At 35.0% G+C, this 15,301-nt stretch overlaps 1 protein-coding gene across 1 annotated transcript in view; it reads right to left on the minus strand.

Annotated features, from left to right (window-relative positions):
• Nucleotides 1-4,749: 4,749 nt before the first annotated feature.
• The window catches only part of SNX13 (sorting nexin 13), a 48,468-nt gene continuing 37,916 nt past the window's right edge, over nt 4,750-15,301 (minus strand). Inside the window, exons 18-25 of the mRNA XM_082479171.1 lie at nt 13,500-13,607; nt 12,487-12,597; nt 11,026-11,187; nt 9,714-9,785; nt 8,628-8,773; nt 6,897-6,965; nt 5,618-5,730; nt 4,750-5,133 (exon numbers count right to left, since the gene is read on the minus strand). Of these exons, the coding sequence (XP_082335297.1) occupies nt 4,886-5,133; nt 5,618-5,730; nt 6,897-6,965; nt 8,628-8,773; nt 9,714-9,785; nt 11,026-11,187; nt 12,487-12,597; nt 13,500-13,607 (1,029 nt within the window). The 3' untranslated portion in view covers nt 4,750-4,885. The remainder of the gene's footprint in view (nt 5,134-5,617; nt 5,731-6,896; nt 6,966-8,627; nt 8,774-9,713; nt 9,786-11,025; nt 11,188-12,486; nt 12,598-13,499; nt 13,608-15,301) is intronic.

A 15,301-nucleotide genomic window follows, 5' to 3' on the forward strand; every position in this document is an offset into this window, starting at 1 on the left:
CTTGTGCAAAGAAAGTTTTGTACCTACCCTAGTACTGGCTGGCTATTTTAAGAAAAAGAACAAAAAAATTAAGTTTCTTTCAAGTTCTGGCTATTATGTGCATGGAATAATCAGGTAACTCACACAATCATCTTCCACATGTTCTAAACAAACAAGAGTATTCCCAATTCTCACAATTTTATCAGAATCTCTTAGCTAGAACTCCACTAAGCTGGTAACAGAAAATGCCATCACTATCTCTCAACTTAATTCAAAATTAGCATGTTTATAGACTCAGCTGAGATAATTTCGAACATGAAGATTCAAAAGACTACTCGGTACTCGCTGTTAACACTGTTATAGTAAGAAAGAGCAAGTCCGTTTTTGAAAGCTACATTCCTTACTCCCAAAAAATAGCTCTCAATTGCCAACAAATGCAATAGTCCTCCACTTAAGCCCAACCTCAGAATTAATTTATGTACTATTCCAATTCTGAAATGTCAAAGGAGAATTCCAGTTAGCCCTTTCCGAACCAGATATCAAATAATTTAACTGATCCATGCAGATTATCCCAACCCCAACATGCCACAGTAATTCAAAGACACATGGCATGGGAAACAATTATTTGAGATATTTGAATATGAAAGTATTCAAACATATTTCTGTATGTATATGTGGGGAAGTGCAGCAGCATAGATATGTCAAGTATTTCATGAAAATAAAGCTTAATTTCTTTTGAAATACATAACAAAAGTGAACGCATTGTTTTCATTATATAACTTCCTTTCTTCCAAGAGATAAATCATTAAATTTGTAGTTAAATCAATGCAGAGTGATGCCCATTAACTTTACAAACACTTCAGCAATCCTCACACATTCACTAGGCATCAAAACCAATATAAACCAGATAACATGATAGACTGGAGAGTTAAATAAGCCACAGACACATATTACCCTCATTTAGCAAACTGCAGATATTTTTAAGACTTGGAAAAGAAGTTTATAATGGAGTGAATTTCTTGCCATTAAATGATACTAGGATAACAGCTTCAACAAATAAGAACTTGCAATCAGCTAGTCAAATTCCTGAGATGTGTCTATATCCTGTAGTGAAAGTATGTAAGTTAGTGAAAATGGTAAATACTTTACCCAAGGGTCAAAGAACTAACATCTCCGTAGCTCAGGACATCTTTTTGATGAATGTGAAACAGCTGGAATAAATATATCAAGGGTAACAATTGTGCTCCCATGGTAGATCCAGCTGCTGCAAAAATAAACCCAGGGGGAAAAAGCCAAAGAGTAAAAAAACGCAACAATATAAAAAAACTCCTACACCATACAACCCCACTGTTTCTGCATGTGTCCTTTTAAAATACAGGACTCTGCAAACACTGGTTGAAAATGAATGTAGAGATTAATTTGTTAAAAGCAAAACCAGTTTATAAACTGTGTAAAAAAATATCAAGGAATGACTGTTTTATTTAAACAGCACGTAACAGCAAAATTTTTATCTTTAGTGATTTTTTTCCAGACTTGAGGAACATTCGTACCTGCTAGCAAGAAAGTTATTTTAAAGATAAACAGACTCATAATAATCCTGTTAATACTTTATTAGTGTAATTTTTTAGCTTTCTATTGGACAGAACATAAATGCAAACTCCAAAAAAAATTCAGAGTCCTCTGCCATTCAGTAGAAGTGACCATGGCAGCCTGTTTCATGTTCATTCTTTGTTACGGAAACGAGAGGAGGGGGAAGGGAGAGGAAAAAGCATCAATAGAACAATTAGGCACACAGCTGACACTTACTGTACAATGATATGCACAAGTAATTTATAACAGCTATATTCATGAGATGTGCTCTTCAGATTTCTCCCTTGTAATATATGAGCTTTGCTCAGATGAGCAAAGATCATTGAGAACAAGGGAATTAACAAAGGAGTAACAAATAAGACTTTTAAAACAAGTCCTTAAATAAACTAACGCAACAACAGAATGCAAAATTGTTCAGCTGAAAAGACATTTTTAACCTAGATCTCAAAATATTAAAAATTCATTTATTTTACAGTTATTCAAATACACATGCATTAAATGAAAATATTGCACAAAATTAAAATTTAGATTGTGGAATTCATATATTTTTATTTTGGTACACATTCTGGTAGCACTTAAAATTTACTGTTTAATTCTAGCAAACACCAGCAGCACAAGCTTGAAGATGAACCAAATGAAAAATTCAATTGCTCATTTTCTCTTAAAAATAATTAAGGCTAAAACAAGTGCATTTGTTGACAATGGCACAATTTTCAGCGGCCAGTCACAGCACCCAAAGGCCAGAAGATAGACCCAGACACTTAAGTGCTGTATATTAACATTCAGTTTTGGAGATTTTCTAGGATAATAGGCTGCATGGGTTGACAGGGCAGGTATTTTAAATTGTCAACAGGAAAACCATTTAAATAGAGATACATACAAACTCTTTTAAACAAAAAGTATTAATTTCTGATGATTCTTGCCAGCCAACAGGTACCACTGAATTAGGAAGCCACATTCTGTACTTAAATACAGAAGACAAAACTTCAATACATATATACATATGCACACACATGTACATAAATGTGTGTATAGGTATATATATGTAATAAATTCATTAAGTAAAATGACTAATAAACATGGCCTATTATGTTCAGTTCACATTCCTAGAGATATTATTTTATTTTTGTACAGAAATGTACCAGATAATTAAAAAAAAAAAAATCCCAGATTTGCACATGATCACTATTCTCTTGAAATTTTTCATGGTACCTACAGATAGATAAAAGGTTCCACAGATTTGACAAAACAGCATTTGAACTTCCCACTTTCATACTCCATAACGAGCTCAGGGATTAAAAGACATAAATTAGATTTGGTAGGATCAATGATATATTTACTATATCGCCAAGAACAACCGCTGAACGATCTTTCATCAGTCAGCTGTCAGGTATGCTTGAGCACGCCGACATCAGAGGAAGATACAGGCATGTAAACAATAGGAGCTGGCTATGTTGATTACTTCACACAGAACTCAATAATTTTGTTAAATTCAACAGCACTTAATCATCACACTTCTACAGAACCTGCAGAGAGGAAGGGGGAAGGGTTCTTACATATTTATCAACTTGTCTTCCTAGGGATTATAAAAGAAAGGGATTTCATTTACAGTATTTAGTTCTGCAATAAAGAAAAAAAAACAAGTGCACTTGAGCCCATGCATACTGTATGAGAATGTTAACAGTACGATATGATCTTCATTAAGTAGTAAGATAAAAGGCTACATTGCATTAATAGAGTCCATGAGAAAAAATGATCTATATAGAGGCTTCAGTCAAATTAACGAGGTCCTTTGAGAGCCTTCTATCTTCTCTTAGAATGCTTTCATAAAAGGTCTATGTTCCTCCCTCACGTAAAAGGATCATTTGTTCCCATTAAGACACAAATTACTGTAAGGATCCTTGATCAATAGCTGTATCTTACCCTGTGTTTAGCGTTCAGAAAAAAAAACGGACTCTGTAGGATTACTTTCTATTCACCCGGATAGTGGTGCTCAAACAGTAGGGGACTATGAAAAAGAAAACACAAACTGAGATATGCTGTGGCCAAACAGGATTATTCAGTTGTTACTTTAATTGGGCAGAAATTCTTCAATTAAACTAAAACAGATGGATGTGGGGCCTTGATGTCAAATTTTTATTAAAATTTTACACTATGCAAAAAATAAAAAAATTATTTAAAAAAATATTGTAGTTTTATCTCCTTTTTATTTTCATATATACACTGAGATGCGTTCAGGAATTTTCAAGTGTTTGTATATGACTAATGAAAACCTTTACCTGTGAGGAACCAACTAATGCTATTATTTTCCATGAGGCTTACACACTAAAAGGTACAGAATCTTTCAATTAAGTAGGACATAGTCTTTTAACACCCAAAAAAAGTTTCAAATTTTAATGGGGAGTTGTGTGTAAACTGTGTCTTAGTGCAATTTCCTCATCTTCTAACACGATGCCTATCCTCTTTGAAATATGCACCCCCTTCCTTCTATAACCATCAACTTTACATATGTTCAAATACACCAATTGAACATAAATAGGATGCCCCTTCTCCACTGAAGTTACATGCAAAATGTATGCCAGGTGCTATAAGAGCAAAATATGGCCCTTAATGCTACAGAATAATCAGAATAAAGGGTTTATTTCTACTGCACCTCTGCCTTTACTAAAACCCCCATTAGATCTAATGTTAGTTTATTTTTCAAAACATGAAAAGTGAAGTAAATGTGGCATAAAAGCCACACTACCTCGACTTTTCTTTAATAAATGTATTTTTATGATGGGGCTATAGCTATTTCTCCCCTCTCCTATGAACCTGCTATTCCAGAGACTGCTTTTCCTGTTAGCTCGGCCTTTACAGGAATGTTAAGAGAGCCCTACAGAGCCTCAACAGCCATAAAGTAGAACAATTCCACCTGATTCTCACACATTGCACTACCTCCCAGTGCCAAAACATCCTTGTCTTCCACTGTATCACCACAGTTGTGCTTTACTTGAACAGTCTGGCACTTTTCATTGCTGGCAAAACATCGACTCAGGAATGGAGGGAATCAGCATTCTTATATATTGGGCCAGTATTCTTCTCAATGTTGCATGAAGACGCACCAAATCATTTAAGACACGCAAACCCTTCTGGTAGTGGTTGAATTACAAGTGAAGATGAGAAGATCCACAGGTCTTACAGATGCATTAATAATCTAATATGTGACACTAGAAGACTGGTGCAGAAATAACAGCATGTGAGTTTGAAGCCCCAGAGAATCTGCCCAAGTAATTAGTCCTGAACAAACATACACCAGCTTAATAGGTTTGAAGTGTCACCTTTTCTGCAAGGAAGGCGCTTGAGTAGAATGTAGTCTCTGCTTATACCTCTGCATCTGCTTTGACCGTGAATGCAGTTTGTTGAAGAGCTCGTGGAACTTATTTTGTGGAAATAAGGTTTCTAGGAATCTCTCCAGAAACACGTACACCATTCTTTTATTCAGTTGAGCATGCTGGAACATTTCAAAGACCCGAAGAATGCCTTTCCGTGTTGTCTCAGCACCTATGATGTGCTTCAGTTCATCTACAAAAATGAAAAGTTACACAGAAGTTTAAGCTGAATTCTGCTTCTGTGTTAACAACAAACTTAAACTGAATATTAAGTCTTTCAAATTATGTAGCTTGGAATTTTAAGGAACAGTGCCTCTATACCTCTATAATACATAACATGACTAAACTAAAAGTTCTCTTAAAGCAGAAATGATTTTTGAAAATTAATTCACTTTTATGCTATATATGTGGAACCATGTTATTTTACATGAAATCATGCTGTATTGGAATATAGGTATTTCACCCACTGAACTTAAATCCTCTAGGAAATACCAGGTTGGTTCTAAGAGAATTACAGTTACAAAGTCACAATACACCTGAAAACATTCGTTGCATTAATAACTAAAAACCTTTTTATTTAAATACAGTTCATATGTCAACATTTCAACAATCAACAAGATTAATGACATTAATTCCAGTAACGATATATGGTAAGAACGATTCAATCCCAGACTCACCTGGCATTACCTCCAGTAATTTGGTCTTCCCTGCCACTCTTGTTCTCATTCTAATAGCTTTGTCCCTCCGTGGAACAGTCTCTGCTAGAATGCCGTTGGGCCAAAAAGCATCTCTGTAACAAAAGCACATCTGTCAAAATACATTAAGATTTTATCAAGTGACAGACTCTTTTTAATCCCTCAGAGCTATCTCATAAAATAAATACAAGAAAGTAATTTGCACACAACCTAACACACACTTCAAATATTAGGAAAGGTAAAAAGTGAAAAAGAAATCAAAAGCAAGAAGCATAATACACTCAATCCATTAGTAGCTACCACATACTTTTTTAGTACAAGAATCAGATGAAAGAAAATTTTAAGAAAATATTGCACACCAAAACCATTCAAATACTCCAGAGCTGTTACATAAAATTTACCTAAGATTTGCTTTTACCAATCAGTCTCTACTGCCACTGAGAGACTCTTGGCTTAGGTCTATTAATTGCTTCATTAGATCTCTGACAGTAGTTAACCTATCAACAAGCTAAAGCTGAGATGAAGTAGTTGCACTGTAGTATAAAGCCCAATGAAGAAGACGCCTCTGTCTAAAAAGGTATTTTACCTCAGTGAATGACATATTCTTCTTCTGAGTAAGAAGCACGTGTTCTTACTCAGTTTTATTAAGGAATAACAGAGTATCTGTGAAGTATGACCCTTTGGCCAATAGGTTATCCTACTTTATCTCTTTCACCCCACCCAAACAACAACAACAAAAAAAATAAGGGGGGTGGGGTGGGCAAGAGCAGGGGTGGCTTTTGCTCAACAATACTGCAGAATCCATTAAGAGTTTTAGGAAATGGAATGACAGAGACTTTGATACTTTCAAACTCAGACTTCAGTCCTGTTGTATCTGCACACATGTGAAACATACTAGCTTAGAGCTAGGGTTCTTTTAGTAACAATTGTTTGCCTTTTACAGCAAGGCATGCACAAACCTTCAGCAAGGTAAACAAGACACTTCATCCAGTAATATGATAAAATTCATAAATATACCAATACTCTAGCTCTTCTAGACTGGTCAACAAAGAACTTTTTAAGGGCAAGGAGAAAACTCAAAAATATTCTTCTTCATGTGACAATTACTTTCTCTCACTTTACACCAGTAAAAAGCAGTGTATGTTCCAACTGGAATTCCATACAGTAATAATTTCCTCACATAAAAAGAGCAGGAAGGATACACATTTTAAACATCAATTGGCACATACTTCATATGTAACATCTATGATAAAAGACATACCTGAAGCGTTTCACTGCATCGGCTACTTGCTCAGGAGAAGTCATCCAATCAACATGATCAACTATTTTTCTAAAATCAAAGCAACAAGTCAGTCTCATTTAAATTTTAAAACAGAAAACAAAAAAGTATAGCATTTTAAAGAACACCCTAGGGCAAACAAAGCATAATTTCAGCTTTCTCCAACTCCACAAGTAGGTTCTATAAAACTGCACACTAGGAAGGCAAATAATGATTCTCAAGATAAAAATTTAAGCTCACTGATCACTCCTAAAGCTAAAGCCTTTTTATTTTTGAGTAAATATACGATGACTAAGCAGGCTGGGAAAAAAAAAAAAAAAAAAAAAAAAAAAAAAATCGATGTTGCATCTCCTGCCAGCATTAGATAAACGTCCTGCTTGTAGAGCGCTCCTCTTCATGGAGCACTCTTCAAGTTCTGCTTCTGTAAACAAAGAACCTACTTAAAATCTTGAAGTACCACACTTCTGAATGCAGTAACTTCATAATCTTTAACAGGGGATACAGACTAATCATAAACTTTGACCTTCATTCATCAACACATACACAGAGTTCAACATCCAAATCTAGTACGTTTACAGAAATGATATAGGCATCTGTGTATCACCATAATCTCAGGATTATTTCCCTAAACATAATTTGAATTTAGTTGTCTAAGAAACATGAAAACACAATTTTGCTGCAGAATGCCATTAAACCCCAAGAATCTGCTAGGACAAGGTATGATTGCTGAACGAGAGGAAGCTGTGAGTATCTGGAATAGTTCTAAATGCAGAAGCAAAATAGTTCTGCATACACCTCTGCAGTAAGAAAGCAGCAGCCTGTGCACAAACTCAAGCTACTTATACTACAATCTGAAACTGTGAACAGGGCAGTGTGTTTTTTTTACATAAAACAAAAAATATACTTGTGAAGGTTAAAAAAAAAAGTAACGATACAGTGAGGAATGTCCTGAAAAAATAATAGGAAACTACTTCTCACCTGCCAGAAATTAAGTTTACGATTCATGGCAGTAAACCATAGTGACAATTTAGTGCCAATCCTGTTTCTAGAAATTTTTTTGGTTAATATTTTTCTTTACATTTCAGAAAAATTATTAGAAGGGAAAGCCCCGGAATCAGTAGATTTCTAAACTGAGGGCAAGAAACATTACTTATTTAGCACTACTTTGCATGTGCATGGGTATGCGTGAATTACAGAGAACATGGGGGGCAGAACGGACCCCATAACAGTCCTTGCCCTTCCCACCCCACAATCTTTTGAAGTGTGACAGCAAAAACGTAACATGGCAACTCAGTAAAGCCCACATAATCTGACAATGCCAGTGTATTGTTTGTGACATCAGAGAGATGTAAATAGAAATAGTGCAGAAAGTAATAAACAGTATTAACAACAAAAAGTATAGTGCAAAACATAGGGCAAAAAGCACAAACACCATCAGTACTAAGTTACATTCACAGAAATGTGAACTTTTGTTGATATGTAAAAGCTCTTTTGAAAGTTCTCTGTCGTGTATGAGTTACTGCAATTTCTCTTTCAGCAATGTTTTCTGTTTATGTCCATTTTACACCACATTCGTACTTGGTTTATTGATCCTCTTCAAAGGGGAATGCATGCAGATCTATACCACAATAATTTAGTAATACCAAAAAGGATTTATAGACGCAATCTACATAGTATCACTCACACTATCACTCTATGTAAGAAAAGCAGTACCTATTAATTGTGTCCCCATATGTTGCTCTAATAAGTTGCTGAAGCAGATTTTTTATATTTCTTCTTAACCACTGATTTCTTTCCTTTAAATCAAAGACTTCATCCATAAGGAGGAGCATAACTCTCAATGGAATATTGTCATCCACCTGATCAAGTGAGTAAAAGTATAATCAGTACACTTTTATTTCAGTAACTTGTAACTACAAATTTACAGACACAGTCTGATATGGCAAAAAATAATGGGGAAAAAGAAAACCCAGAAGAACTCAAGCAAAAAAATACATCTACCAAGCCATCATAGCAGTTATGCACAGGAAGACAAACTGGAATGCTTTGATGTGACCAAAAAACCCAAAATGTGAAGGGCAGAACAGGTGCAGATTTACAGCCATAGCAAATTGCATATAATCACTGCTAATCTTAATGGCCTTTCTGTCCTACTTAGATAAAAGTTTTTTCCAATTGTTTTCATATATATGATCAATGTTTCAATCAAAACAATAGCAAAATACCATAGCTTATGATAACACTTAAACTTTGCTTTCAAATTTCTAATATTACTACTTTGTACATTTTATGTATCCACATACTAAAAGGTTATTTAGGAAAACATTCTGAAGGAGGTGTTTTAGGTTTTTGTTTTGTTTTGGTTTTTTTTTTTCCATAAAAACATAGCAAACACTACTTCTGACCCATTAAACAAATTCCCCCTAAAAACATCACATCAGAAATCAGAATCCAGAATATGCCAACGAAAATGATGCTAAGAGTCTGGTATCATACTACCTTTGAAGAGACAGAAATTGGAGGAAAAAAAACCAAACCAACAATAAAAGCCCCCCACGCACAAAACACAGAAGCAGCAGTAGCATGTGCACTCTAAGTTATTCCACTGTTTTGCAAACCATTTTAGTACTAACAAAGATGTTAATTTTAGAAGTATCTAAGTTTCTTTTTAAAAAATTAAGAACTGTTTGAGTGTAATGGTATAATACCAGAAAACAATAAATACATAGTTTAACATAAAATAAGTAACTCATTTGGTTTTAGAGGAGTCAACTTTAAAAGGGCAAATGTCAGACTCACATTGTCATCAATTGGTGCTGCAACACGGCAATGGTCAGGATCTGAATAGGTTTTCTGGATCAAAGGAGGCACCTACAATTAAAAAAGGTAATGTTTATGAAGTAAAAAATACTTTAGAACAACAATAAATCAGATCAATTTTCATAACCAATTTGGTTATTAAAATGAAAGCCACACTTTCATTAAAATGAAAGTCAAAAGACAGTTGCATACTACCACAGATAACTATTCAGTAGTCCTATCATCTTCCAATAAATCAAACCTGTAGGTATTCTCCTATAGCTATCAAAGTTATCAACACTTTTAAGACAATTCACATATATTTTCTCAAGTGCCTAATGCTTCAACTGAAAAACACCTAGAAACTCATATGGGACTGATATTTCTTCCGGTATTTCCTCTTGATCTTAAGTTCTGCCTAGTTACAGACTTCCCAGTGAGTATAACTGCAGATATATTGTTAGTCACACACCAGGGAAGTTACCAGCAATGAGAAAATGCAGAGCCAATCATTTTATCTCACAAGTAATGAAAAAAAAAAAAAAAAAAAAGAAAAACCCTGCACACCACAGATTTATTATTCCTTTTACCACAGATTTATTATTCCTTTTCATGGTTCAAAGGTTAACTCATCCTGGTTGCTGTTCTACATCAGCCACATATAAATGTTTTGGTAACAGAAAATGGAACAATCCCTGATTACAGACCTTACAGCTACATACAGAAATAGGAGGGCAACAGAATGGAAAGTAAGATGGACCTGTTAGGAAGATTACTACTTTCATAGGACTTCTAGATAACATGCTATGCTACCGTTCCCCACCTCTAAAGTATTACATTTTAGGAACATAAGAGATGAGGAAAGATGGCAGGAGAGACGAAGAAAATTTAATTAAAAACAGAATTCAGCAAGGAAAAAGCAGAAAAGAAGCTATCTCCTTATGCTAAGTTTCATAATATATGGGGTTTTTTTCCAACGACAGCAGCAGATGCAGCAAACTAGCTTTATCAGAATGGGTGGTAAAAAAATAAGAAAATCAGTGACTCATTCTTCTCAAGTGGCTGCACTGAATTAAGTGAGGAAGGATCACTGTAACAGTCTATAGATGCCATCTTAAAATGCGTTACTTAATAGCAAAGAGAACTCCATGTTTGTAGTATAATGACTGCTAAACCTTATTAAAAGGGTATAAAACAAGACTGCTTTCCTGTCTAATACTTGACTCTTCATTATAGTATACAACATAAGTGACTCGATAGCTAATCTCCTATTAATTCACTAGTATGTATTAACTGCCAAATATTTTCTTACCTTGAAAAATGATTGCTTTATGTCTTGTCCCAATCTCTCTGACATTTTACCCATGTTGTCTGACATTTTAGTCATTCCCTCTGCCAGGCTGTCAGGGAGAGACTTGACTGCATTTGATACATTTCTCATAGAGTTACGCAGTGGGTTTACAAATGTGTCCATCTGAAGGGGAAGATGTGTAACCAGAATTGTATAATCTATGAGGACACCAGTATATTAATACACTATGAGAAGTATCACACTGTTCCAGAGAACAATAATATAAAGAACAACTCAAATTGCTTAACTTCATTACAGAATGCAGAATAAAGTTTTAGCTTCACTTTCATTTATTTTTCTCGTTCGTTACAGCCCTACTGTAACTATTCACATCTTTCAACAGATCCTTTTTCCTGAGTCATTTCCATTTCTCATCCCTCAGCTTTTTTTAGCTTGAATTTATTTTCCTTTTCTTCTCCATTCAATTCCATTTCTCCCTTCCAAGCTTCCTACTTCCAGATGTTTCTGCTTTCAACTCTTCATCTTTGAAACATGCCTCTTAAACAGCAATGGAGTAATATCCTTTAATATCATGGCAAGTATAATTAAAAACATGAAGTAGTTCCATAGAAACTGTTACAATTTCTCTTTCAGTACTCTAAATTCAGTCCAAAGAGAGGCACAAATACTAGTGTGATGGCCTTCAAAATTTAAGTTTATGAAGAACCTGGTAAGTTGGAAAGCTTGAATTCAAATCTCACTCAGTCATTACATAAAGCTTAATAAATATTTAACTGTTTCACTCTTAAATATTTAAGGAAAATTGGCAGAACAACAACTTGAAGTTACAATACAGTTGGAGATGCTTCTTGTATGAAAATCACTAAAGCTGTATTTGCAAAGCAGATGCCCTCACAAACTGGTCAACTGAACAAAGAATCATTTTGGAGAGAGTTCCGGTGGCTTAACAAAAAGGATGAACAGCTCAGAGCTCTGAATTTGACCACCAACTCTGAATGTTTACAACGCCTAAGCACATAATAGCTGCTTTTGAAGGGAAATGCATTTCATCTTTTGGGCTGAAGAGTGGAGAGCACGGTAACAGCAGCAAATACAGAGTAAAGAACTGAAAAAAGAAATTAGAAGGAATGAGACTACGAAAAAAAAAAAAAATCACAGATGTCTGACAAAGTAACTTGCAACAAACACTTTTAAAGTAGTCTTGGTGCAATACTCTGTGTCTGATTTGAAAATTTTATTTCCTTGTCATACCAATAAATTTACCTGTTATAAAACCAGTAAATTTTTGGTCCCGTATGTCCTCAGATACTTTGCCACTCACAAAGTATTAAAGCAATTCAGTTGCAAGTTGGTTTCATAGTGCTATATAGCTGTTTAGTATCAGTTCAACATCTCTGTTTAATGCAATCATTGCACTAACGAATGGTCTAAAGTTCCCTTGATATTGCAAAACATTCTTACCTTCCGTGCAAAATCCCCCTTCCCTTTGCTGTAAGCCTTATTCTCCAGGAAGTCATACACATAATGGGCTAATGCTGGAGAAGACTTCATCATTTCAGGATTTAACAAGAGCTGAGTAAAATAATTTTTAAAAGGTGCTTTTTAATAAATAATTATAAAGGGCATACCATTCAGTTTAGTAAAGTTTACCATGCACGAAGACACTACATCTTGCAATATATATTCTCATTAATTCTCTAAATTTTATTGCAACATTATGTTATTCTCAAGATAGAAATAACGTGCTTCTTGGTAATTCCCATAATTTTAACTAGTATGTTAATTATAGCATCTCACAAAAACACACACCTTTATGACCACACATACTACTCAAACTCCAAGAAAAAAAAAAAAAGCTGTGACTGAAAAAATATTGCTGTTAAAAATGGGCCACATATCTCATAAAGGAAAAAATATTAGCACTCTAAACAGACAATCAGGTTTCACAATGTTTTATTCATCTTCATTATTTATTGTTAACGTGTCCATTGAGTTGGTCAACATATTTTAGTGCTAAATGACCAGAAGTCCCTACAAAGTAGGACAACTGAATCTCTTTAGTTGGGCTGGTACAGGCCTTATCCAAATGGAGAAGTTGTATGGTTGTGCTACACCGCTGCAGCTGGTACCACACCAATCCTTATGCAACAGCACAACAGAAAGTAACCACAAACATGACTGTAACGGAAGAAAGTGAAGTGGCATACAGCTCAACACCAGCACGGCTGGAACCTCACCAGCTCAGAGGAGTTGGGACAGAACCGATTGAGAACATACCAAAGGAGCAAAGAAAAGGCAAGCTTATTAGGTAATACTAAGTTCTTACAGTACACTATTTAGGATTGTATACCACCTACAACACAGCTTTTTTTTTTGTCCTTTCTTTCCTTCAAAAAAAGCATGCTAGCAAATTTTCTAGCTCAGAAAAAGGAATTCCAAACTAGAACACAACCAAAAAACCCGTAACAGCTTACCTGCAAATATGCATTTAAATCTTTTTTCCTCTTTTCCAAAAATTCTCTATCCATATTGTTAAATGTCTTTTTGCCAGGAAGTTTCAGTATATTTGCAAGGTTTTCAAACTAGAAAAAAAGAGAAGATTTTTTTTTCTGTTTTCAAGAGAGTTTCAAATAATCATATAAGCTCAGAAATTATAGAGATCATTATATTCACCTCTTCTTATCTACCATATAACATCTGACAAGTAATTTCTACATCAAGCCCAGAACTCAGATTCCTTGGAGAAGCCAAAATGAAAGGTAGGCCATCAAGAAAAAATGCATGAAAATTCTCAGGAGACTGTTAAGGGCAAAATTTAATTTCTGAACTTTCTGAACACACACGTGATACTCACTTTTGAAATACATTTTAGTGTAGTGTGCAAATTACTCCTGTCATCACAACTGCTCAAAAAGGTTTAGGCTCAAGACTTATTATTATTTGTGCAGAAGCCAGTAGGGTTATGAGACTACATCAAGAGAACTTGCAAATCTTTCTAAAACATCTTCCCTTTCCTCTCCTGATCAAACGTACTAAGGAAAGTTTTTATCCCTGGAGTGGATGGAAACACCCAGTTTACACATAGGTTATCATACTATGCTTGATATGCCATCACCTGTGCCTTTTCTCTAGGAAATGACAGTGACTGGCACTGGCTGACATGTCTTCCATTGTTCGTTTTACAGAAAGAACTGGTGTTCCAGGGAAGCAGTAGGGAAAGAAGAGGCCCTAACACTTAAGAAGGTTGAACATCTCTGCTACAATGCACAAAAATAAAAAAGTGACAAGAATAACATTCAAAGAATCAGGATTATCCACATATAGAATCCAGACTTCCTGTAAATAATAAATAACATTCTAAATGAGGTAAAGAGAGAAAAGCATAGTAACTAGGCTTTAAGAAACAACCTGGAAAATGCTGTATCCTTTTCTCTCTAGAGAAGGCCACAAAATTACAGATTTAATGAGAGATTCATTCCATTCAGTCCCTGCAAGGTGTCTTTTTGTAGACATCATTAAACTTTGGAAGGTCACAAAGCTCATAACATTTATGGCCTGAGGAAGCCCCAAATAACTATGGGCACAAACTGGAACACAGGAAGTTCCATCTCAACATTAGGAAAAACTTTACATTGAGGGTGGCAGAGCACTGGAACAGGCTGCCCAGAGAGGCTGTGGACTCCCCTTCTCTGGAGACATTCAAAACCTGCCTGGACGCAATCTTGTGCAAACTGCTCTAGGTGAACCTGCTGTAGCAGAGGGGTTGGGCCAGATAATCTCCAGAGGTCCCTTCCAACCCCTACCATTCTGTGATTCTGTGATGTCAACTTTACACATCCCATTCCCTTGCAAATAGGTAATGGGGGAAAATAACTGAACAGAAGATGGTCTAGTTTTTATTTGGGTACTTGTATCTAAACAGAATCAATGCAAGCAAAGAACAGCCTCTATTTTAAATATAGATATCTATTTCAAATTATATTTATTACATTACTGAATGAAGAAACCAGTGTGAACCTATTCAGTACTTTAAGGCAAAAGGCTCATACAGATACTATACAGAGCTAACCAATTCCATTTTGAATCAAGAACTTATTTTCTCTGAAAAACAAACAATAATCCCTGACCTTCCTATTAATTTTAAATAGAAGATTCTAACCTTTAACCTTAACATGTAAATAAAAATGTCTCAGACAAGCACACAAGAAGCTTGTGTGTATCAGTGTATCAGTGACATTCCTGTGCCCATAAAAATCAGTAGGAATGTTTATTTTAT

The sequence above is a fragment of the Vanellus vanellus genome, assembly GCF_965231255.1.
Source record: "Vanellus vanellus genome assembly, chromosome: 2".
In the NCBI taxonomy this organism is placed as follows: Eukaryota; Metazoa; Chordata; class Aves; order Charadriiformes; family Charadriidae; genus Vanellus; species Vanellus vanellus.